We start from the raw sequence: 26,369 nt of genomic DNA, 5'->3' as shown, positions 1-26,369 counted from the left end.
AATGTAAAGAAATATCACTAGTTTAATGTTCGGTATTAATGGATTAACATTAGCTACATTCTGAAGTTAAAATTTTTTTGAATGCAAATATAACCAAACTATCGGTATCGGCAGATATCAGCCTGAATAATCTGTATCGGTAGGAAAATGTAATATCGGTGCATCTCAAGTGGAAACACATTATTTTTAACTATTGGTATCGGTACTAGAGGTCATTCTAACCGAAAACCAGTATCGGCACATACATTTTGTATCGATGCATCCCTAGTTGCAACCATATAACAAAACACTTAAAACCCAACTTGGACCACCTTAGCCATCCCGTATCATCGCCTTGGCACAAAAGTCTTGACCTTCTATATGTGTCCCTCACAGATAAATTGTTTCTTTTGTTTTATTTAAACAAAATATATGAGGCGCACAAAGTTGCAATAATATACTGTTACAAAACCAAGTGAGCTGTCTTTTTAGTCATCATTTTGGATTTAAAACCATAAGGCCCAAACAAGAAGTTTGGGTTGGTCCATACAGGGTGTGATGAACTACATGATGATGTATGGAAGATGAGATTGCGCAATCCTATTCAGTCCCTTCACTTGAGCTGTGAGCCTCTCAGACAGTCCAAAGAAAGTTTCATTTGAGCAGCAGGCCACTCTCCTTTCTTCTGTGAAGATCAAATATTGTGAGTATAACATCGTGCATATATCCTTGATATCAGTTTGAGTGTCGGTTAACTTATTTGTGCTGGAGTACAAATTAAAGCTAACTCGATGTAATGTAACTAAATAGTCTAAATCCATCAGCCGTACACAATGATGGCTAGCATTGTGTATTAAACTAAAAAGCTTGCAATTTTATCAAAAAATTGTAATGATAAATAATACAGGTGTTTAATTCTATTAAAATGTTTATCGTTGTTTTTTTAATTTTGTTTTAAAAGTCGAAACCTTTTATTACATGCGATGTGGCTATCGTGCATCAACCGGCGTAGCGTTAGCATAAATGCTAACGGTTACGAGCGCAGTATTAACTTCAAATATAATTCGTTATTGTTTAGTTCGTAGTTTGTTAGATTATATAAGATTCACTTCTAAAAATATATTATTAGAGATGCCAAAATGTGTATAATATAATCGTTTTTACTCAAAAAGTGACGTTTAGCCGAAAGCTTTGTTTTGTTAGCACATCGGCTAGCTGTTGTTTAATATTCAAATTTGAGTTGGGGTTAAACGGTTGCAAAAACACATTCGGGCCGGAAACATTTGCTTTGTTTTCAGTCTACTGTATGTAAAAATAACATATACAAGTAATAATAATAATTCGATTTTTTTTAGTGTATTTTATATCTTTTTTAAAAAAATGTCTGTTTATTTGTAACCCTGCTAGCTGACTAGCATACTAGCTTTAACTGACAATTTAAGGGTTTTTAAATAAGCGATGTTTATGCATTGTTGTGTGACATGGTCTACATGTACGTCTCGACGTGAAATAATGTTAATTTGATGTTTTGTGAGTTTTGCACGATTATTTAATCCCATTCACCCTCAGCTTTTGTCAATAGGCTTTGTTTCCTTTCCTCAATGCATCGATGTCAGTTATGTAGAAATACAACACAAAGATCTAATTTATTTTTAAAACAGTCATTTATTATGATTTGACAAAAGTTCATCGTATAATAATGCATTTGCTTTGCTTAAGCAGATTTTATATTAAGGGAACGTGAAGATGCACACGTGCGTATTGTCTGTTTATTTCTTGGCACAGCTCAAACAGGATGTGGTTTTTATAAAACCAGACGTGATTGATCGATATGTATCATCATACCCCCTTTGTTGTGCTACTTTAGGGGTTTTCCTATACTTATAAATAGCAGGATATATACATGCTGTGTGCTTTGTGGTCAAATTTTCCATGACTGCATCTGCAAGGGAGGGTCTACAAAGATTTTGAAATAAATATTTCGCCTGAATAGTAATCATATTTCAAATGAATAAAAGACTGTGATTTAGAAATAATTACCTTTTAAATTAGTCATACCTAATAGGTAAACTAGATATTTGTCATGATTACATTGCATATTATTTCCTATTATGGTTTACGCACCCAGGTATCAGTTTTAACAGGCCTGTTTCCTGGAGCATATCTCTCAGGTTATTGCTTCCCACACCAGTTTCACCACAGAGAGGTTGCCTTTTTGTTTTTGATCAGTAAATCACCCACCTCACAGAGTTAGTTATAGTTATTGGGAAATCCTCTGGGTCCAACAGATATGGTTTAAAGAGGGTGGGTGTGCCCACTTAAACACACACGAGGAAGTACCTTACTTGTATGGGCGGCTGCTAAAGATAACAACGTGCATTTGAATGTCACGGTTACATGGGCACATTAGGTAAGACGACCGGTTATAAAGGCCTCAAGCGTATTGTATTTTAATTTACAGCCATTAATAGTTGTTTGCAGTGAAAGGTGTGATGTTCGCACATGCACACGAGTGCTTGAATTCGGCAGAATTTCTCGAGAGCGCCGGTAAAGCGGTGGCTCATAGGAAGTACGTGTTTTGTTATTTTCTTGTCTTTTTCATTGATTCCGGTAAGAAGATTAGAAATAATACCTTAGAGCTGTTTTGTATGCGAATGATGATCTGTCATTTGATGCATGTGATTGAAACTGCTCTTTGACTTATCTTTCTGTTCCCTATGGGTTCGAATTTCTGCTCCTGAAACACGTCTGTGCTTTGATGTTTATCAGATGAGTCACGGCGTGGGGCAAAAACTTGTTTTTGTGCTTGAATGCTTCCTTGTGATGTCTCCCAATGGAACGGTCTAACCACTTAACTTTGAGTTATTAGTCATTTGAAATCCCCCTCTGTTTGGGTTTGTGAATGTGTTATTTTTGTTATTATGGCTATAGCGAGGAGGTATGTTTGGCAAACGAAGATATAATAAATGATGAGTCAGGCTATCGCTGCTGTTCTGGACTTCCCGGGACTGAATGTTAAATATGTTGTTGTGACAGTGTTGGAGAGTTTTACTACGGAGAGTAGTAAGGCTAGACAAAAAACTGCCTGGTTAGCATTCTTTGATAGAAAAATAACTCGTGCTAATTGTACTTGGGTCAGTGACATTAAAGGAAGATGATAAATACATTTTAGAAATTATTTCAAATAACTGTTGCACGTAATATATTTAGTTTGTTTTCTAGAAGATTTTTGTGTAAGGTTCATGTGGGTGATTCTCACGAAAACTTGGTTTTAAAAATGTCAAGCATGAAAATGTAAAAATTGCTTAAATTTACTTTTTTCCCCACCAGACATTGAAAAACAAAAAATGGGAACATTAATTTAAAAACTTTTACTTATCATTTAACACTTTTTGTAACATAATTTAAAAAATTGGTCCTAAAAAATCTCATTACCGCAACAGTCAGAAAACATCAACACTGACATATTTTCAAAATGACATAACAAACCTGAAAGAACATAATTTGGAGATTCTGTACATGCATTTAAAATCAAAGTATTATGCTTCTATTAATTAAATTAACATTTAATAAGCATCTGTTGCGGTAATGATAATCAAAATGTCGTGTAAGCATTCTGACAAGACAATATTTCAAATTAACTGTAAAAAAATTATCTTACCTGGTAGCCATCTTGAAGTAACTGGTCCATGTGCTTGATCACTCAAAATCAAACTTTATTAAAATTCTGTATGTGTGCTTAAACTGTTCTCAAAAAGTGTTGCGGAGGATGAGAACATCAGGCATGGACACATAATTTTCCTAATTTTTCTTCATTATTATTATACATGAATATTCAGTAAATATTTTTTCTAAAGTAGTCTAGCAAAACATCCATTTTTTTTATATTTTTGTGTTAATTTGATTAAATTACAACATAACGCATGTTCAAACACAGCCGGACACATTGCGGTAATGAGAATTTCAGCAGAAAATGAGATAAAATTTACAATTATAAATTCTTATGTTGAAATCACACATTGTGCAAGGTAGAACACAGTATTGTGTTAATTCTGATGCTTTTTAATGTTACTATATTACACATTTTAAAGCTAAAATCATTAGTGTCGTGGTGTTTCAATGGTTTCGTGAGAATCACCCATGTAGTTTTTTTTTTATTCACTTTTGAATCAGAGCGTCTCTTTTATCATAAACTCTTTATATGCGTCTTCAGCAGGCACTTATTTTGACAAGACACGTGATGCACATAGGTTCACTCGACGCGCCGAACACATATTTTAAAAATTACGAACCACACACGTGACGGGCTACATACATGTACATGACGACAACATTAACATTACGTATATCGCAGTTGTCGCGGTTATGCATCTGAGCGGAACTTAACTTCTGGTCTCTGTTTGTTTAATGTTCTGGCTAGTAGCTAAACTGAACTCTGGAACAAATACCTCGTCGAAAATTACAAATGTTTTGGTTTCCTAAAGACAAAGGGAGACGGCGATCATGGATCACAGCTATGTAAAGGGAGGTTTGGCAGCCGATCTGTAGTTAAGATTGTATACATTATATAAGTCATGTTTTACACAGTAACGTTAGCTCAGTGTCGTTTTTTTATATGCTTTAGCTATGTATGAACTAAGGTAATCTACTTGTTGTTTATTTTGTTTGTTATTAGAGCTTGCAAAAAAAAATTGTGTGCGATTCTTTTTTTATCAGTAAAGCCGGTTCGGTGAGTAGTAAACCGCTATCACCTGCTTTCAGATGGAGCGGCATTTACTACACAGAGCCAAATTTCATCGAAATCTAGGCAAAATCGCGTTCAGAATTGTGGAAGATCGTCTTTGATTGTGAACGCGATTTTGCCTAGCTTCTTGGTAAAATATGGCTTTGTGTAGTAAATGCCGCTCCATCTGAAAGCAGGTGATGGCAATTTACCACTAATCACCAAACCAGCTTAACTGATGAGATAGCATGAGAATTTTTGTCCAGCTCTATTTGTTATTAGAAATAAACTACTCTAAAAGGACTATATTGTTATTGATTCTTTGCCGAAGTTTACCGGAAGTTAAATTTTTCCACGAAAGCCATTTGTTTATGTTGTTGTTACTGCTAAAACCGTCTATAAGTCTGTACACAAAAACATGCCATCCTTAATGCCTTTAAAGGTCAAACATGTTAATTTGATGTTAAAGGAATAGTTCACCTAAATATGAAAATTTGTCATAATTTACTCATTCTCTTGCCATCCCAGATGTAAATGGCTTAATTTCTTCAGTTGAACACAAATAATTTCATATTAAAATGCAATATGGGGCTCAACATGGAGAATTTTTACATTTTGGTGACCTTTCCTTTTAAAAACAAAGTTTCTTTGTTCTGATGAACATGAAGAAAGATATTTGAGGAATGTTTGTAAACAAAGCCCCATTCACTTCCATAGTATTCTTTTATCCTACTATAAAAAGGGAATGGGGCTCATGATCGATTTGTTTGCAAACATTCCTCAAAGTATCTTCCTTCGTATTCATCAGAACAAAGAAATTGATATAGGTTTGTAACAACATGCGAGTGATTGACATGAATTTTCATTTTTGGGTAAGATAAGCTTGAATATATGTTTAAACATTTGTTTATTTTATGTCTTGCAGGTTATGTTTTTCACACTATGTGCTGAACGCCCGCAATGCCAGAAAATATTTAACAATTGTCATCTTTGGAAGAGCATCGTCGGTTCCAGTGGAACCTATAGGACTTGCCGTATCGTTTTGCACGAAACGAATCTAAAAACAAATGCAAGAACTGCAGCAATAACCGTAAAAGTTGGGGACCGGTGCATCGCCGACTGCTCTTCGTCACAATGCCTGTACAAGCCCCGCAATGGACCGAGTTCCTCTTGTGTGACATCTGCACACAAACATTCGAGGAGACCCATCGCAAGCCCATCAGTCTGGGCTGTGGTCACACCGTGTGCAAAATGTGCCTGAACAAACTGCATCGCAAGGCCTGCCCCTTCGACCAGACGGCCATTAACACCGATATCGAGCTGTTGCCCGTCAACACCGCCCTGCTACAGCTGGTCAGCGGACAGGTGAGTAACTATGTGGTGTTTGATAACTAGATCAGGAGACAAGAGTTTAAATGAGTGCAAGGCAGTTTGCACATGTTTACGAACTTTGTTTTTTCTTATATGGATGCCATGCATTTTTTTGAAGCATTCATCCTCAATCGAAGCCATAAAGGGACACTACACAGGAAGAACTAAACCACTTCCCTGTGATTTAAACAATACACTTTATTTCCTATGCAAACAACAGTGATAACAATCACAACATAAAGCTAAAATTACCAGCCTGTATTGGTCAAAGGGATGGTGCATGTTTATCAACGTGTTCATCGCATGCACGCTTGTTTGCGCATCATACCAGTGATGCATATCAGAATGGAGAGGTGGAGTTGCTATTCAATAGATCAAGGGCGTCGGGTTTTCATATATCAGCTTGTGGTCCTTCCTGTCTGGTTGGATTGCAGCCGAGAGGCGACGTGCTGAAGCGTGTTGTTGCATGTGTGTCCATCTCGATGCTCAGCTGGTTCATCTGAATAGAGGAACCTAATTCATGTAGTCTAAAGTTAACATACACGTTACTTACTCTGTTATAATGTGGCTCTTGTGGGCAAAACAGTGGTTCCTCTTTTTTTAGTAAATACACACATGATGTTAGTACAAGAACAGTTTCTCACCGTGATACATGTTTTGCAAATATAGTAACACATCAAAGAATGTGGCTGACTCCAATAAAAGCTTTTCTATTCTGCCCAGCAATGCGAAGAATGCCAACAAGGCATACAAGAATTATTTGTGGACGTACAGGGACTATCTTTAGTTGTGTGAGAACTATGTTTAGTTACCAGAGTTGGTTTAAGGTGTGTAAGAATACCTTTAGGTATCTGACAAAAATCCTTGGTGGTGCCCAAAGATCTTTTGTATGGAAGGTAACACCATGTCGTTTCCTCCTCGCAGGTTCCAACCCCCCAACCAGTCACTTTACTGACAGCTGCAGAGGACATCAAGAACTATGAGGAGTCTCGCACATGTGTGGAGGACCTGGCCCTTTACCTCAAACCCCTGAGCAACACCAGAGGTCTCTGCAGATTTTCACTTAAAGGATCCACTTTCAAAAAAAATCGAGATAATTTACTCACCCCCATGTCATCCAAGATGTTTGTGTCTTTCTTTGTTTATTCAAGAGGAAATTACGTTTTTTGAGGAAAACATTCCAGGATTTATCTCCATATAGTGGACTTTATTGAACCTCAATGGTTTGCAGCTTCAAAGGGCTCTAAACGATCCTCTAAACGGTCTTATCTAGCAAAACGATTGTCATTTTAGCAAAAAAACAAACAAAATATATACTTTTAACTCTTTTCTCGCCATTGACGAGTTAAATCTTCTATTATGATAAAACGCTTCCCTGCCAATGACGAGTATTTCCGGCTTTCCGCAATACTGCTATTATCAACCAAGTGGCGCTCTTCCGCAACTTATGCAACCCGGAAGTAACGCCTCACGTGAAATAGTAAGAACTCTGTGTACGTTTTGAGGATTGCTCTAAATGGGATCTTTATCAAATTTTTTTGTTGTTTGAAAGCAGAGGGTCTGTTCTTTTATTTGATATATTGTATGTTTATATATTTAAAGAAGAACATTTTCTGGAAGGCATTAAAATTTTGTAAAAATCATAAAAAATGCTGGCGCTGGCTCGCAACATTTAAAAAAAACGCTGGCGGGGAAAAAGTTAAACCACTACTTCTCGTCTTCCATTAGCTGTGTGACGCCCCAGGGGGACCTTACATATTGCGTAATCATAAGTCGAAAAGTCACTTATGACGTATGCAAAACTACCACTCCAGTGTTTACAAGTGTGGAGAAAGAGGACCGTTCCCACGTTGTTGTATTTGGAATGATACTAATTAAGGTCTTTGTGTCAGTTTATTGTTTAAAATGGTCTGCAAATGTGCGTTTCATATATGTAACGCGTGACCATTCGACATGATTACGTAATACGTAAGGTCACACGGCTGCTGCAAGATGAGAAGTTGTGGTTTAAAAGTATATATTTAAAAAATTTTGGGCCGAAAATTAAGATCGCTTTCGCTTCATTCGCACGTGAAATTCTAGTCATCAAGACATTCACGCGGATATTCACGTAATGGGAGGGGCTTCTGCGACGCCGCTCGCTTCCTGTAATCACGTCACTACTACAGGAAGCTCCTGGTTGGTTAACGCGGTGCGTTTTTCCTCCAAAGTAAATTTTTTTCAACTCGCGCGTTTGCTGTGGCAACACTCAATTCGTTCAAACAAGGCAGAAACGCGTCTACCGCTCTAAACGCCTCATTGGCGCCGCGAGACCTCCAGACGTGCGTCAACGCACTTGACGCGGCTGGTCTGAACGCAGCATTATGCCTCGGTTGGGAACATTTTTGAGAAGTGGTTCCCAACCTTTTTTACTTTAAGGCCCCCTAGCTGCCCACAACAATATTTGAAGGCAACCCACTCACTTGATTTTTTCCAAATAAAATTAACTAGAGCTTGGAATGACTAGACAGGTGTATATTCGCTACTAAAATGGCCAAAAAAAGAAATATCTTGCTTTTTGCTTGTTATAGCTTATTTTAATGCTCGTTTTGTCCAATTTTTTATAATTTTAAGTCATCTTGAGGCCCCTTTGGAAATCTGCCGAGGCCCCCCTTTGTGCCCCCGACCCTCTGGTTTGGAAACACTGGTTTGGAGCCCTTTGAAGCTGCATTGAAACTGTAATTTTAAACTACATTGAAACTGTAAACTGTTGTGGTCCACTAAAGTCCAATATATGGAGATAAATCCAGGAAAGTTTCCCTCAAAAAACAAAACTTTTTCTCGACTTGAATAACATGCGGATGAGTAAATTATTGGGATTTTTTAAATAAAGTAGAGTATTCCTTTAACATTTATAAAATGTTTGTTTTCATCAAGCCTTTATGTCATTCAGTGGCATCAGATGTTACGAACACAGAGCGTCATTGTGAATGCTTCATTCTGGTTTATCTTGGTCCATGCAGGTGCAGTGGTGAATGGTGCCGCTCAGAGCGTGCTCAGCAGACCCATGCAGAGGAAACTGGTGACCCTGGTTCACTGCCAGCTGGTGGAGGAGGAGGGCCGTATCAGAGCCATGCGGGCTGCCCGGTCTCTGGGCGAACGTACTGTCACCGAGCTCATCCTCCAGCACCAGAACCCCCAGCAGCTCTCGTCTAACCTGTGGGCAGCCGTCAGAGCCAGAGGCTGCCAGTTTCTCGGCCCAGGTAAAACTTTTTACTTTTTACCTGTGTTGGTGAAACAATTGTGGGCGCTAAATAAAATGTGTTTCGTTTACGCACAGCCATGCAAGAAGAGGCTTTAAAGCTTGTCTTGCTCGCTCTTGAAGATGGCTCAGCCCTCTCGCGGAAGGTTCTGGTATTGTTTGTGGTCCAGAGACTCGAACCGCGGTTTCCTCAGGCCTCAAAAACCAGCATTGGGCATGTGGTGCAGCTTCTATACCGGGCCTCCTGCTTCAAGGTACTATTTGTGTTTCGGTTACATCCTTGATGTCTTACAGATACAGTACGAGTCAATCGCTAATTTTGTGCATTTTTTGTAAGGTGACAAAGCGCGATGAGGATTCCTCTCTAATGCAACTAAAGGAGGAGTTTCGCACATACGAGGCTCTGCGGAGAGAGCACGACTCTCAGATCGTACAAATCGCTATGGAGGGTGGACTACGTATCGCGCCTGACCAGTGGTCCTCTCTGCTGTATGGGGACCAGTCTCATAAATCCCATATGCAGTCTATTATAGATAAGGTATGACGGAGAGAGTGACGTTGTTTAAAATTTAGGAAGTAAATAAAACTTCCTGATACTTGAAATCAGTCATGTTTATATTTTGCTAAATCTGAAAATAATTAAAGGATAAGTCAATTTTCTTAAAAAAAATCCAAATAATTTACTTACCACCATGTTATCCAAAATGTTGATGTCTTTCTTTGTTCAGTCAAGAAAAAATTGTTTTTTGAGGAAAACGTTCCAGGACCTTTCTCATTTTAATGGAATTTAATGGACCCCAACACTTGTTTAATTCCTTTTAAAATTGCAGTTTCAAAGGATTAAACGATCCCAAAGCAGCATAAGGGTCTTATCTAGCGAAACGATTGTCATTTTTGGCAAGAAAATGTGCGTTTCATATCTGTAACATGTGACCTTTCCACATCATTACGCAGTTACGTGAGGTTGCGCTGGCGCGTCACATAGCCGGAGAAAGATGAGAAGTTGTGGTTTAAAAGTGCATATTTTTTAATTTTCTTGCCAAAAATGACAATCGTTTCGCTAGATAAGACCCTTGTTTGGGATCATTTAGAGTCCTTTGAAACTGCAATTTTAAACTGAATTAAAACTGTTAAGTGTTGGGGTCCATTAAAGTCCATTAAAATGAGAAAAATCCTGCAATGTTTTCCTCAAAAAACATAATTTCTTCTCAACTGAACAAAGAAGGACATCAACATTTTGGATGACATGGTGGTGAGTAAATTATCTGGATTTTTTTTTTTTAAGAAAATTGACTAATTGTTTAAAGATAATTTTTGTATTTGTACTGTAATTATTACATACGTGATGAACCTACATTTTTTTCTTAAGGTTATTATGTGATTCAGTTCAATTACGTAAGCCTTTAAACAAAAGCGAGAAAATGTTGGAGATGAGTCATACAATTTTTATAAGATTATCTTTCAAGACAAATGCTATTTAGTATTTTGAAATCTCACTAAATGGGGCCGTAGATTTACCAAGACACCAAGAATAAAACTTTGGCACCATCTAGTGTTACACTCCTCTCTGTATAGAGAGATCACACTTTTGGGTGAAGTATTTGTTAATGTGTTTCAGTTACAGACGCCGGCATCCTTCGCTCAGAGCGTTCAGGAACTAACCATAGCCCTGCAAAGAACCGGAGATCCAGCCAATCTGAACCGGCTCAGACCTCATCTGGAGCGGCTGGCTGATATCGATCCCAGTCCAGGTCAGCATGCTTGTTTATTCACAAACACACCAGTCGTGTTTCTATTACTCTTGGGACATACGACACTTTGTACTTTTACTTTGTAAACACTTCATAAAGTTGTCCTTGTGGTATGATGTCAGGTTTTACGAACAAAGGAAGTTCTCAAAAATAGCACAAAATGCTCTTTCTGTCCACCTTATGTACGACATAAACTGCTTATTAGTTAATGTTTATAAAAGTTCTTAAAGGAATATTAAATTTTCTTAAAAGAAAAGTCCAGATAATTTACTCACCACCATGTCATCCAAAACGTTGATGTCCCTCCCTGGTCCGTCGAGAAGAAACTACGCTTTTCGAGGAAAACATTGCAGGATTTTTTCTCATTTTAATGGACTTTAATAGACACCAACAATTAATACTTAACTCAACACGTAACAGTTTTTTTCAACGGAGTTTCAAAGGTCTATAAACAATCCCAAACGAGGCACAAGGGTCCCACCCAGCAAAACGACTGTCACTTTTGACAAGAAAAATAACAAATATACACTTTTAAAGCACAACTTTTCGTCTAGGTCCGGTCCAGCACGACCTAACGTAAATGTGTAGTGATGTAGGGAGGTCACGTGTTACATATATAAAACGCACATTTGCGGACCATTGTAAACAATAAACTGACACAAAGACATTAATTAGTCTCATTCCACATACAACAACGTAGGAACGGTCCTCTTTCACCACACTTGTAAACACTGGGGCGGAGTTTCGCGTTCGGCCTCTGTGACCTCTTGACGTCATGACGTATTGCGTCGGGTCAAGCTAGCGCATCACGACCGGATCTAAACGAGAGGTTGTGCTTTAAAAGTGGATATTTGTTATTTTCATATATATATTATATTATATTTCAGCAGTAACAACATAAACAAGTGGCTTTCGTGGTCAACACGTAACTTCCGGTAAACTCTGCTAAGAATAAATAACAACAAAGTACTTTAAAAATAAATACACACACATGCATGTATAATTTTAAGTAATTTTTAATTATTCATATATTCTTATTAATATATTTATTTATGTATTTTTATTTATTTATTTATGTATTTTTTTATCAATTTATTTATTATTTATGTATTTTTATTTATTTATTTATGTATTTTTTATCTATTTATTTATAATTTATTTATTTATTTATTTCTAAGAATATATGAATAATTAAAAATTACTTAAAATTATAGATGCATGTGTGTGTATTTATTTTTACATAATTATTATACACCGTACGCATGCACATATTCTGCAAACAATTAGTTGCGATTAATTGTTGTGCCGCACTAAAAATTAACAGAAATTCTAATGCAATGTACTGCATATTTGTTTATTTGTATATAATTTGAGCATATGTGTTTTCTTGAACTAATAGATGCCCCTGCACCCACATGGGAGCAGCTAGCCAAAGGGTTAGAAGCGGTGCGTACAGTGGTACACGGCCTGGTGGACTTCATCCAAAACCACAGCAAAAAAGCAAGTGATCAGCAGCAGGTCAGTAGCCACATCTCCTTCACCACACACCTCCAAATATCTCCAAAAGAACGATTACCAAGAATATCTCGCATGTCGCCGCAGCCACCCCAACACAGCAAGTACAAGACCTACATGTGCCGGGACATGAAACAGAAAGGAGGTTGTCCTCGCGGAGCAAGCTGCACCTTCGCCCACTCTCAGGACGAACTGGAAAAGTGAGCGCCTCTTTCAGCCGAGGGTAAACAAATTGGCGGTTCCTATCAGCATCAGCTTCACTTTCTCCTTTCTTATGGCAGGTACCGCAAGATGAATAAACGCTTGGGAATGCGCCGTCAGCTCAGCCAGTCCTTGACCCAGCTGAACGAGATCGACCTCGCCACGGGTTTGTTACCTGAGGAGATCTCGTTGGTCGAGGGGCTTCCACGCAAGTCCGCCTCCATCACCAACGGCATTTTAGCAGCAGGCCCTGGATCCACTCTGGCCCACCTGGTTGCCAGAGGTTCAGACCCGTTGTATGACCCACCCCACAAACCAGGAAAAATGGACTCGGGGAGCCATAGCGCACCGGGATCACCTCCAGACTCGTGAGTTTATTTATTTATGACATGCATTTATTTGTAATAGCACAATTGATAAAATGTTTTCCTCTTTGCAGATTGGAATGCATCCCAAAGGGAGGAATGAGCATAAGTTCCCACTCCAGGATGCCAGGTGATGGCATAGTCGGACCAAAGCACATGTCTGCAGTTCCTCGAGTTCCTCACATGTATCCACCGCACCAATCTGACCTGTACTACTCTGAAACCAGAGGACCACCACCACCATCCACTCAATATGAATCCTCCCAGTACCCAGCAGGTAAAAAGTAAAGCTTTGCATTACACAACACTTGCTAGAGGTTAGTTACAGTTTTTAAAAAGCCTCATTTACATTTTGAACAGGTAATCCTTACCCTCACCATCACGCCCATCCACGCTACGCCCGTCACCCTGCTCCACCACCTCTTGATCCAGGCATGCCACCTTATCAAGACACATATTCAAGCTCTTACACCTCAGAACGGCAGTATTCCAGCTCCCACTACGGATACCCCTCCCACCACGACGGACGGCGCCACCCGGCTTACCCAGGTCACTCCCATCCCCAAGCGTTTCCACGGGAGGAGTTGATGAAGAGGAGTCCAGCACCTTTGGATGTCCCACCCCTACAGTCCCAAAACGCCACCTCATACCTGCCAGAATCAGCTCAGGAGAGATACGCGTCGGAAAACTATAACCACTCTAGGAATTATCACCGGGTAAGCGTTACATTTATTCTTATGCTTGCATGGGTTTACACCACTTCTTTAGAAAAGTTTAACCCAAGGACATATTGAAAGTAAAATATTAAGTTGTATACTGTGTCGTCTGTCTCCAGAGTGCCTACGCTCGTTCGCAACCCTCCCTAGACTACCTACACCGCCGCCGACAGGAGATCATGGCTCAGCTAGAGGACAGAAAGGTCTCCCCTTCGCCGTTCGGCTCCACAACCTCACTCGCGCACTCGTACGACCCCAGCTACCCACAGGAAACGAGGGGACAAAGTCATGTAAGAAAGGATAGCATTTTTTAAAGATAAAACCATTTTAGTAACCCAGACTAATGATCCGTATCATTTGCAGTACATGGAGGAGAACTCCTACGGTTTCGGACATGGCAGAGAGCAGGACTACACTGCCCCATATTCGCCTTGGTCGTGCGACACCATTGGGTCTTACATCAACAGCAAAGATATGAAATCCAAAGAGGGCATGAGCTCAATGGAAGTAAGTTCATATTCGGCCTGTTTACAGATACTTGTTTGTTTGATTATTCTGTGATCAGTGTTTCTCAATCAGGGGGCCGGGGTCCACTAGGGGGTCTTAAAGGAAAAGACTTTTTACTTTGTTCTTATCTCAACTTAGACAAATGAATACATACCTATCTTTTTTCAATGCGTGCATTTAATCTTTGTACAGCGCTTCGTGAAAGTTTTAGCATTTAGCCTAGCCCCATTCATTCCTTAGGATCCAAAGAGGGATGAATTTGGAAGCCACCAAACACTTCCATGTTTTACCTATTTAAAGACCCTTACATGAGTACTTACACGAGTAAGTATAGTGGCACAAAATAAAACATGGGAATTTTTTCAAAGCAGATAAATAATGAGAACTATATTGTCAATATTACTGCGCCCAAGGTTAAGTGCTGCAAACTAAGTGCTCTTCTGCCATACAATATAGTTCTCATTATTATGTGCTTTAAAATCACGTTTTATTTTGTGTCACCATACTTACTCATGTAACAGTCTTTAAATAGGGAAAACATGGAAGTGTTTGGTGGCCTCTAAATTCATCCCTGTTTGGATCCTAAAGAATGAATGGGGATAGGCTAAATGCTAACAGATTCAAGCAGCGCTGTACAAAGATTAAGTGCACGCATTGAAAAAAGACAGATATGTATTAATCATCTAAGTTGAGGTAAGAACATAGTAAAATATTGAAAAATTTTGATGTTTTACTTTCAAATTGGCCTTAAGATGACAAAAGAAGCATAAAACAACTAAAAATCATCATATTTGTCACTGTTTGGTAATTAAAAAATACACATTTCTAATTATGCATCTTTCTAATATTTTATTGTGAGTGGAGGCCTTCAAATATTTTTATGGACTAAAAGTCAAAAAGATTGAGATCCACTATTTTAAATACCATAAGGGTAAATTTTTGATACCTTAAATTGTTCGGCTGGAGAAGTTTGGTAATAAAACGAACAAATTGTATACAAATTGTATAATTGCATTGATGATGGACCCATATCTAGGAATCAAAATATTTTATAGAGACTTTGAACCCTTTGGGCCCAAAACCAACCAGAACAGCGCAACATCATTCACCTGCACACGTAGTGTTAATTTAATAGTCAATGAAAGTAAAGGTTTTACATTACAAAATGGGTTTGTCCCACACATTTTTATTTGAACTGTTTGCAGTAGATCCTTCAAAACCAAAGGTTATCAGTGTTATTTTGTTCACTCGGTATAATCCTACTGTTGACAAACCAAAGGCCAAATGTGTTACAAACGATTTGTCAATGTGTTGATCTTTCAGGTTTATTTCATGTGAAGAATTGGTTAAAAGTTGGATTTATTTACAAAATGAAGTTTCTTAAAAATGTTTAAATTTCTCTGTTTCTGCAAATCTCCCAGCCAAATGCAGACAAAGGCAGAGGTATACGACCCCACGGGTTGGAAGTTCAGCGCAGAGCGGCAGACGCCAAAGACGATGACCCCATCATTCCCTTTGGCTCGCTGCCGACCGTGTCTCGCTTCGGTGCCATCTCGCGCACGTCTAAACCAGGCTACCCGCCAAACAGCCCGATGCCAAACTCAGCAAAACATACAGCTTCTGCAGGTAAACCCTTGTGATAATGACATTATTTTACTGTGTTTCGTCTCAGTTTAGCTATAAAACAGCTGGATTGTTTCTGTGTCTTTATTGTTTAGCTGACTACGCTTACGGGAACCACAGCGGGTGGAGCGGCGACTCATACCAGCACCACCAGATGTCTCAAGGGCAATTCAGCGAGCGGTACGTTCAGTTCATCTCAGTTTGGTTTTCTGCTGTAAATTACACTTCAGCAAATGCTAATGCTAATTTTGGTGTTGCCCTGCAGGTCCGGTGTGTCCCCGGCGGTGCAGGCACGGGAGCAGCTGAGGATGGAACTGCAGCAGGTCAACCAGCAGATCAATCAACAGACGCAGAGCCGCGGGATGGAGGTAAACTTTGCTCCCTAAAAGTTATATATATTCACAAGCAATTGTTTTGCACCAAATTTTTTTTTGGTTGTCATTCTCTGAAAGACCTACATGAAATGTTCGACTCTTGAAAATTGAAATTATGCCCATAGCTTTAATTTACTATACAAGTAAATACATTTCAGTCCAAATTTTAGGCATTAAATGCATGACAAATTTCCTACACACCGGGTCCAAAATATAGTACTGTGTTTAAATATTTATTTAAATAATTAGCATACATTTTATTAACGTAAATGTAAATAGTAGAGTATTTATTTATAAATAGTATAAAATGTTTTTAAACTACTGTCTGCTGTTACTTTTCTTAAACTGTTCGTATTAAATCTTTCCCCACCAGCGTTTTAAAAAAAAGTTGCCAGCCAGGGCCAGCATTTTTAATTTTCATTCATAATGTTCTTCTTTAAATATATAAAAATACAATATATCCAATGAAAGAACAGACCCAGACGGAAAAAAAAACAAATTTTTCTCTTTTTTTTTCACCTCTCAAATATGGGAAGGTTTCTTTAAAAATACCCAATTTTGAGCAAAAAGCTGAAATAATTGCGTTTTTGTGAAAGATTTCTGATAGATGATCGATGATCAAAACATACACGGAGTTTGAACTATTTTACCTGGGGGGTTGCTTCCGGGTTTTATAAGTTGGGTAATGCTGCGTTTACACCAGCCGCGGTAGAGTCATTCCAAAGACGCAATAGGCATCCTGCGGCGCGGTGTGAATTGAGCGTTGCCGCGGGAAACGCGCAAGTTCAAAATTCTAAACTTCGACGGATTTCTGCGCCGCGTTAACCAATCAGGACCTTGCTGTAGTATTGACGTGATTACAGGAAGCGAGCGGAGTCTCAGCGGAGTCGCAGAAGCCCCTCCCATGACGCGAATTTCCGCGTGGATTTCTCGAATGACTAGAATTTCATGCGCGGCTTTCACACGAGAATGAAGCGAGTGAACTCAAATGTTCAAGCGTCCAACTACACGCGAATAGCGCGTTTTTGCCGCCTCTACTGCGGCTGGTGTAAACGCACTGTAAGAGCATCATCTGGTGGATAATAGCAGAAATACGGATTGCCGGAAAAACTCGTCATTGGCAGGGAAGCGTTTTCTCTTAATTGACGAGTGAACTTGTCAAGGGCGGGGAAAGAGTTAAATGTAATCTAGTAAATATTTGCATACCGAAAGTCTACAGAAATAATTGACCGTTGTGCATTGTTATGGCAAATATTAATTCGTAGGTTGTGTCTTGAATCAGTCATCTATGTTTTGTGATGGCAGTGTTGTAATACTTTATTTTTATCTGTGTAGAACTCAAGCTCTCGAGCTGACTGGTCATCTGGGAGTCTGTCGAGCGAACAGCTGAGTCTAGAGCTTGATCAGGTGGAGCGAGAGATCGACAAGAGGACACAGGAGAGGGCCATGGTCAGTGACACTTGCAATTTATAGTGCTCACGTTAATTATTCAAAATAAATAGTTTGTCGTTTGTAAATAATTGTACATTTCCTTGACCGAACATTTATTTTAAACTTTTTTCCCGCCATTGACAAGTTATCTCATCAGTTATGAGAAAACATTTGCATAAAAAAAAACGTGTTCCTGATGAGGTTTTATGTTAATCTGTAATTTATAAAAAACTAATGCAAATTTTAAACTCTGTTTTAATAATCGTTCTGAATCTAATCTCTAACAAAATTTTGTCACAAGAATGCAATTATTTTTCGATTTAAGAGTTTATTAAAGCAGAGAAAAAATATAGATAGAATGAAATGTTTTTTTCCCTTGTTTGTTTGTTTGTTTGAAAGCAGAGGGTCTGTTCTTTCATTTGATATACAACCCGAATTCCGGAAAAGTTGGGACGTTCTTTAAATTTGAATAAAATGAAAACTAAAGGAATTTCCAATCACATGAGCCAATATTTTATTCACAATAGAACATAGATAACATAGCAAATGTTTAAACTGAGAAATGTTACACTTTTATCCACTTAATTAGCTCATCAAAATGTAATGCCTGCTACAGGTCTCAAAAAAGTTGGCACGGGGGCAACAAATGGCTAAAAAAGCAAGCAGTTTTGAAAAGATTCAGCTGGGAGAACATCAAGTTAATTGATATTAAAGGCGGAGTCCACGATGTTTGAAAAACGCTTTGGAAAAGGAGACGGGCCGACTACCAAAACACACTTATAACCAATCAGCAGTAAAGAGCGTGTCTATTAACCGACATCCTTGCTGGGTTGCGTATGTGTGGGGCGGGTCTATCAAAAGAAGGTCCAGATTCTATTGGGGTAGGGGCGTGTTTGTTTAGGTGATTTCAAATATCAACATTGGCTTTCAAACATCGTGGACTCCGCCTTTAAGTCTGTAACATGATTAGCTATAAAAGGTATGTCTTAAAGAATCAGAGTCTATCAGAAGTAAAGATGGGCAGAGGCTCTCCAATCTGTGAAAGACTGCGTAAAAAGATTGTGGAATACTTTAAAAACAATGTTCCTCAACGTCAAATTGCAAAGACTTTGCAAATCTCATCATTTACAGTGCATAACATCATCAAAAGATTCAGAGAAACTGGAGAAATCTCTGTGCGTAAGGGACAAGGCCGGAGACCTTTATTGGATGCCCGTGGTTTTTGGGCCCTCAGACGACACTGCATCACTCATGGGCATGATTGTATCAATGACATTACCAAATGGGCCCAGAAACCACTGTCGATAAACACAATCCGCCGTGCCATCAGCAGATGCCAACTAAAGCTCTATCATGCAAAAAGGAAGCCATATGTGAACATGGTCCAGAAGCGCCGTCGTGTCCTGTGGGCCAAGGCTCATTTAAAATTGACTATTTCAAAGTGGAATAGTGTTCAATAGAGTCCAAATTTGACATTCTTGTTGGAAATCACGGACGCCGTGTCCTCCGGGCTGAAGAGGAGGGAGACCTTCCAGCATGTTATCAGCGTTCAGTTCAAAAGCCAGCATCTCTGATGGTATGGGGGGGTGCATAAGTGCATACAGTATGGGCAGCTTGCATGTTTTGGAAGGCTGTGTGAATGCTGAAAGGTATATAAAGGTTTTAGAGCTAATTATGCTGCCCTCCAAACGACGTCTATTTCAGGGAAGGCCTTGTATATTTCAGCAGGACAATGCAAAACCACATACTGCAGCTATTACAACAGCATGGCTTCGTCGTAGAAGATCTGCAGTCCAGATCTTTCACCTAAAGAGAACATTTGGCGCATCATTTAACGAAAAATACGTCAAAGACGACCACAAACTCTTCAGCAGCTGGAAATCTATATAAGGCAAGAATGGGACCAAATTCCAACACCAAAACTCCAGCAACTCATAGCCTCAATGCCCAGATGTCTTCAAACTGTGTTTTTTTTTAAGAAAAGAAGATGCTAAACCATGGTAAACATGCCCCGTCCCAACTATTTTGAGACCTGTAGCAGAAATCGAATTTGAAAATTAGCTCATTTTGTGCATACAATTGTAAAATTTCTCAGTTTAAACATTTGCTATGTTTTCTATGTTCTGTTGTGAATGGAATATTGGCTCATGTGATTTGGAAGTCTTTTAGTTGTCATTTTATTAGAGTTTGGAAAGCGTCCCAACTTTTCTGGAATTCGGGTTGTATTTGTATGTTTAGATATTTTAAGAAAAAAAAAATCCTGGAATGCATTTTGTGAAAATTATAGAAAATGCTGGCGGGCAACTTAAAAAAAAAAAAAAGGCTGGCGGGGAATGAGTTAACCAAGGGTCTATATTTTTAATTGGTAGAGTTGTATACTGTGTTCAGTCTGTGAAGTTCAGGAACTCACCCAGTGTTATATGTGATGTGCTTGAACTTGATTTCATTTGCCTACAGGACAACCACGATGGCAAGTACAAGCTTGTGTCAGTCGAAAATGGCCAGGACGCTATGAGGCGAGATGAGCACCCACTGACTCTCAGGTAAAGTTTCAGAATGGCGCAAATCACACAAATATTTATCAAATGACACGAAATAATAATTAAAATAAAAATAGCTTTTTTTTGGAAGTGCAGCCTATTTCTAATGCTGTGTACACACCAAAAATAAAGCAAATATTTGCATCGCGTTTCTCACTCTGGAATACTCACGGGATTTAACTTTTTCAAGTGATGAGGGGTGTCTTCACGCACATCATCAACATTTCTTTCTGCGTTATTTTTCTGGAGAAAATACAAATATTATTGCTGCTCTGTACCTACTATTGAAGTCCAAATACGCTGGAAAGCCAAATGCTGTCCGTGTTCACAGCACCATCCATTGGTGCGTTTCCCGAAAAATGACGTAACTCACTGCTGAACCACCATAGTACGATGCATAGTTTGAGAAACGAACTATTTAGTCAAGACCCGTTTCCCGAAAACATAGTAACTTTGTCGCACATTCTGCGTTTGAACCATGATGGTTCAACAACATAGTGATGATGTCACATGGCAGGTGGAATACTAATGAATCTGTTTAAATCGATTTAATGTCAGATTATTGCTGTAAATAACGTACATTGCATCGGAAGACTGATTTTGTTATCGTGATTTTAGTTCTTTTTAGAGCGACACGATCTCATTGATTTCAATGGAAGCTCGACGGCATCCGGCGACATGAGCGACAGTGACCGTTGACGGCTGTATGGGCGTGTCCAGTCGCGCGACAAAGTTGAGAAATGTTTAACTTTATGCAAATTAGGAGCTACATTCGGGAGCGATTACCAATGAGAACGAAGCAGGGGAGTTCACGTCATCCCTCTCTCGTCAGTTACTGGAGTGGACGTTACTCATTTGTTTATGACAACTAGATATAGAAACGCCTCTTTTGAAAGAGACGAGCGACACAAAGTCGCTTATAATCTGAATGTATGTTTAGTTATTTTATTTCAAGATATTTAATTCATGTGCAAGTACCCTTTTACGTCACTCCTCCCAGGGATTCTCCAGGGTCCTAAAGCTCGCATGTGCGCAGTGTTCAAATAAAGCGATTTAGTTCTGTTTACAAACTTAAAGACGTAAAATAAAATTTGTATATATTCAAAATTATGGATATTGAATGCACTACATGTTTTTTGTTTCTTTTGTTCAAAAGCATGATCAACGTAAGTCTACATATGAAGAGTTTTGTTGCAAAACGAGATAAATTCGTTTTTAACATTTTTGTCAAAACATGTTTATTATTATGTTATCATGTTATTAGTTTGTTTTATGGTGCTACTTAGATGTATTTTTAAATTATGAAGGTTTAAATCAAAACAAACAAACTGCAGTTGAATTGATATTAATTGGAATGCACAACCAAAAAACGAGATTTCTGAAAATTTTTAAAAACCGAGTAATCTTGTTTTGCAACGAAACTCTTCATATTATAATAACAAGGAACTATGCTTTTAACCACACAAGTTTGCGATACAGCAAAACATCGAAATAACGAAAATTACGACAGTACTTGGCTAACAATGCTTTTGAAAATCTCAGTTTTGTGCAGATTTTTTGCTTTAATTCAATTTTTTCAACTTTGCGCGTTTAAGGTGAATAGTGCATAAATTTGCATCTTTGCGTTGAATTTGGATGTAATCTACTCGTGCAAATAAATAAATAAATTAGCTTCTGGTGTGTTAAGGTTTTTTGTTATGCCATTATTTTCTATTGGGGATAGTATAATTATTATTTTTTTTACATTTTGGTGCTTTTTCGATTTATTTGAAAAAGTACACAATTTACAGTCAAATGCGTCATCACAATAGCTCTCATCATCTCTGTTTATTGCAGTGAGGGCTCCAATGGACTCCCGCAAGACCGCAGTCTCATGAGCAGCAGCATGTCCTCCCTGACCAGCAAAACGTCATCTCTCAGTTTGTCCTCCGAGCAAATGGCCAGCAGTCCTGATCTGCCCAAGAACGGAGTTCACACCTAGACCACATCACTTTCTACCTCAGCCTCTCCTTCCACCATCACCGACCCATCTCTGGAGCTCTTGCTAACCCACCGACCCGTCTATCCCAGGTTAACTCATCTGCAACAGGGTACTTCACCACCCTTATAGCTTTTGTTGGCCGACGCATACCCAGCCATCTTTTGCACTTCAGTTTCACTTCCATCTCAAATGTGGGCGGAGTCCAGCAGGATTCGCCACGCGTGAGCTTCGACAGACTTGCGCAATTACGGCCCACATCCAGTTTCCCGAATCTCTTCACAGCAGTATCTGCTGTCGAGCGCTTTCATCATTTTTTTAAATTCTGTGAATCACGTTTTTCTGAAACAAGCCTTTATTCATTGCCTTGTTAATCAGGGTGAATAGGAAATATATTCAGTCTTAAGTTTTTATTAGGCAACAGTTGACAGTAACAATGATTTCTGTTACTTTGTGGTTTATTTTGTAATTGGAAGTCCACTTTTTAGCACAACATGCTACTTTTTGGTAGTTGCGTTGTAGCTCGGTGTTTACACTTAGTTTACAGCATTCAAGAATCATTTAACTACGAACCTGTCGCATATTCATCCAACAGCCAGCCACCCACCAAATAATCCTGTTTTATATGTCAGGCTTTAAACAAATCTGCTTTTTTGAGGCCGAATACAGTGTTTAATGGAATGGACATCATGATTCAACTTTATAAACCCAAATCAATCTTAATTCATACAATCCCACAAATACACAAAAGCTTACACTTTATACTCAACATGCCCAACATGGGATTTCGATTGAACTTCGCCTTTTTCTTCGGCTTTTTGTGTAGATTCATTGATACTGTCCTCAGGGATTATTTATTTATTTTCCAGACACACATCAAATGTTCCTACTTAAATTTAATATAAATGGGTATAAATGACATTTTCCATCCTGAGGATGGAAATTGGTGCGTTATGATAAAAATATACATTCTGTTTTAAGAATACGTATGTAATGATCGCTCTTCACTTTGTCAGTGAAATACATCTCCTAAACACGTTGCACGTTTATGTGCCGTTTTTTTAGGTAACCAAGATGTGCACGGATGTTGATGTTCCATCCAAAAGAATAGACTTTGAACATTTTATAGCTACCATAAGACTCCATTCTCATTTCTATTGGCTTTGAAGTTTGAAGAACTTGGTTAGGTTCAATCGAATTCCCTTACAAAGCCCCTACAGGCCTCGGCTCTGTTGATCCGAGTCATCGTTGAGCATCGTGTCCATTCCACACCTTAGATCTTACAATATTTTTACACGGTCGGCATATTTTATTTTATATTTATGCATTACTGACCAGATTTTTGGCTGTAATGTTGTTGGGTTTGAACATAATGTGGTAGCTAAACATCCTTGGCTGTTAAATTTAGTCGGTTACTAAATTAGAAAAAATTAGGTTGTAATTTAACGTAAAACTCATTTGGCCTTGAGCTGAAACTAACGGAAACCAAGGATTTTTTTTCGTCCAATTTTTGGAGGAAAACTGTAGTAATATGCGACATGGTACAATAGACAACTAGTCTTATCAGTAAAGCATTACCAAACTATTTCTAAAATATTTCATATTTGCCTCCTAACATATCATGTTATCGTTCGCAAATGACTGCGATTTTTAACGCAGCAGGTTTCTACGACAAAACTTTTGCGCCGTAACTCGTTTTCATCCGCGTGGACTTCCTTAGTGGTGAGCTCTCGTCATCACTTACGAAACACTGTCATGCTTTTGTAACTTGGCTTGAAGTTTGAAAGTAGTTTATTTTTTATTTGATTTCTGCCAGTATATAATGGTCTCTTGAGACACGCTACCACGATCTTAAAAGCACCTATTATGGTGAAACTCGCAGTTGCTAATGTTTTTACATTCGTTTTTTTGGTTATCGTTGTTATGGTGTTACTACGGCTTTGGTCTGAGCTTTCGACGTTAAAGCAATCGTCAAGATTGGATATTACGACTTTGTTTCGACAACAAATGTAGATCTGTGTGGCACAGCGTGGAATGTATAAACCGTACGAATTTACCCGGACTTCGTTCGAAAGAAAGGCAGAAGCTGTTTTGTTGTCGGTTTGGAGCCCGTTCAATGGATTATGGATCAGTAATGTAATAAACATGTCAAAAAACACTTTGTTAGGTTAGGCTTATCGGAATTTTATACATTTTTGTGCGATCATCAAATCTTTCCTTTTTTTTTTTTTAAGGAACACCTCTGTATTTATCTCAGGGTTGATTTTCAGTATATTTAGGCGTAAACGTCTTTTCCCTGTCGCGTTGTTTCGCGCGCATCTATCCAGGACTCCGCTTCAAGACTTGAAGACGTCAAGACTGTGCCTTTATACAGCTATTAATTTGTTGGGTATATAAATGTAGCCAAACGATCTTTATTTATAATATTTCCAAATCTTCTCAGTCTTCTATGTCAGCATTTATATTAAATGATCTCTTCAAATCTGCAGGCTTTCAGACCGCCAACTGAGTACTGCCTATCCTTTCTGAGATAAAGGAAATTATTGCCAGGTCATTTGTTTTTTGTTGCCATTTTGTGTATCTTCATGCAAGTGGATTTGAGTATTTAAGCATGGTGTGATGGTGATTGGTCCATCCTTGGCCTGAAATTAAACAGGTAAACGAACCTGTTAATGTGTCGTGTGTATTTTGAAGTCTTTTAATTGAATATCATGGAGTATTTAACGTCCAATTTACGTATTTAATAATGTCATAGGAGATATAACGACGATACAGGTATACGTGTAGACCGTACCTAACCGAGACTGTCGTTCGATGTTTTCTCGAAGGGCTCGATTTGCTGTGGTTTTGAAATAATCGTCAGCCGTTTATAAATTTACAACCACTTTTAACATATTGTTGCAAAGCAACATTTACAGGATCTCCACATGAGCCAAAGGGGATCACATTCGATTCGAACAGAAAACCAAAACGGGTGAATCTTACGAAACTAATATTGTACTTTGTAATTAAGCAAAGGAAATATATTTTGAAGAAAGAAAATTAATGAGAAAAAAAGGAATATACACAATTATCACAAAAATGTTACAATGCTAAAGCCTAAAATATGCTTAATTTTTTAATGCAAAATATATATTTTGTTTTGTGAGATTCACCCATTTAATGCTGACATAAACAATGTCTTATTTATGATTAATGTCCAATTAAAAAAAAAAGACTTCTGTCGCTTAAACTTGTGATTTTTGACTGTTCAGATTGGCTTTTAAAATTTGAACGAAGTGTTAATGAGTGTTGAATGTCATAAACCTGCAAAAATTGAATGGGAATGGGTAGGTTTTTTCTACAAACAAACGGTTTGTTCCCCATGTTCAGGGGAAATGTCCACATTGCACACACATATGCGTAAGAGGATATTTCAGTTACTTGAAAACAAGGGTTGTGCACACAAACAAGCTTTAGTGTTTTAGCTTATAGCTGTAGTATGTAGTTTTGAAACGAATGATCGATTGTGCGCGTGTTTGTCCAATGGGAGTGCTGTGTTCACCTCATTTCTGTATTGTTTGTTCCCACTGAAACATTGCTTGTTGCTTGCACTCATATTGACTTTTTTGTGAAATGGGGTGTTGCGTTGTGGTTCACCATGATTCGTAACATTGGGAAATGTAATAATTTGCGATGGTTTCTCCCATGTTATTTCATGATAGACTTCTTAAATTAAGGTACACTTTAACGTAAGAAAATAGATGTTTGTATATTATACTCCATTAAGGAATGTTTAGAATTATATTTCTCCAATGTGGATGTAGTTGTAATACAGTTTTTCTTTTTGTACAAGAATTCACTGTGTGAAATTTCGGATTGCATTTTTTGTATAATACAATAGCTTTTCTTCTGTAAGAGGGCAGGGGTATTACTTACTGGATTTTGGAATTAGATATTGAAATTATTTAATAAGAAATGTATTTTATTTGCAGCAGTGATTCTGGCATGGATTATGAATAAATGATATTAAATGAAACCATTTCTTTCTGGTCTGTCTTCACATTTGCACAAT

The 26,369-nt window shown here is 38.3% G+C and overlaps 1 protein-coding gene across 3 annotated transcripts; it reads left to right on the top strand.

Annotated features, from left to right (window-relative positions):
- The first annotated feature begins 547 nt into the window (after window positions 1–547).
- rc3h1a (ring finger and CCCH-type domains 1a) lies at window positions 548–26,333 on the top strand. Of its 3 annotated transcripts, none has more exons than XM_073861967.1 (20): window positions 548–682; window positions 5,628–6,067; window positions 6,998–7,118; window positions 9,076–9,315; window positions 9,393–9,568; window positions 9,652–9,852; window positions 10,939–11,065; window positions 12,465–12,583; window positions 12,668–12,780; window positions 12,862–13,149; window positions 13,221–13,423; window positions 13,507–13,862; window positions 13,982–14,152; window positions 14,226–14,369; window positions 15,791–15,995; window positions 16,088–16,172; window positions 16,258–16,360; window positions 17,702–17,815; window positions 20,255–20,340; window positions 22,174–26,333. In XM_073861967.1, exons 2-20 carry the CDS (start codon window positions 5,837–5,839, stop codon window positions 22,316–22,318), a joined length of 3,228 nt encoding a protein of 1,075 aa, XP_073718068.1. In that variant the 5' UTR covers window positions 548–682; window positions 5,628–5,836; the 3' UTR covers window positions 22,319–26,333. The 3 variants fall into 3 exon arrangements, with proteins under 3 accessions (XP_073718068.1, XP_055072722.2, XP_055072721.2); XM_055216747.2 differs by having other exon boundaries at window positions 10,933–11,065; XM_055216746.2 differs by lacking the exon at window positions 548–682 and adding an exon at window positions 2,273–2,389 and having other exon boundaries at window positions 10,933–11,065.
- Window positions 26,334–26,369: the final 36 nt, after the last annotated feature.

Source organism: Misgurnus anguillicaudatus, chromosome 23 (genome assembly GCF_027580225.2).
Source record: "Misgurnus anguillicaudatus chromosome 23, ASM2758022v2, whole genome shotgun sequence".
In the NCBI taxonomy this organism is placed as follows: Eukaryota; Metazoa; Chordata; class Actinopteri; order Cypriniformes; family Cobitidae; genus Misgurnus; species Misgurnus anguillicaudatus.
This window is presented reverse-complemented; position numbering and strand designations above follow the sequence as displayed.

Excerpts from the sequence above, each read along its gene's own strand:
- rc3h1a (XM_055216747.2), top strand. The coding sequence starts at position 5,837 with ATGCCTGTACAAGCCCCGCAATGGACCGAGTTCCTCTTGTGTGACATC. Across the intron at positions 12,781-12,861 it reads TCTCAGGACGAACTGGAAAA|GTACCGCAAGATGAATAAAC; the intron begins GTGAGCGCCTCT and ends TTCTTATGGCAG. Across the intron at positions 16,361-17,701 it reads CGCAGAGCCGCGGGATGGAG|AACTCAAGCTCTCGAGCTGA; the intron begins GTAAACTTTGCT and ends TTATCTGTGTAG.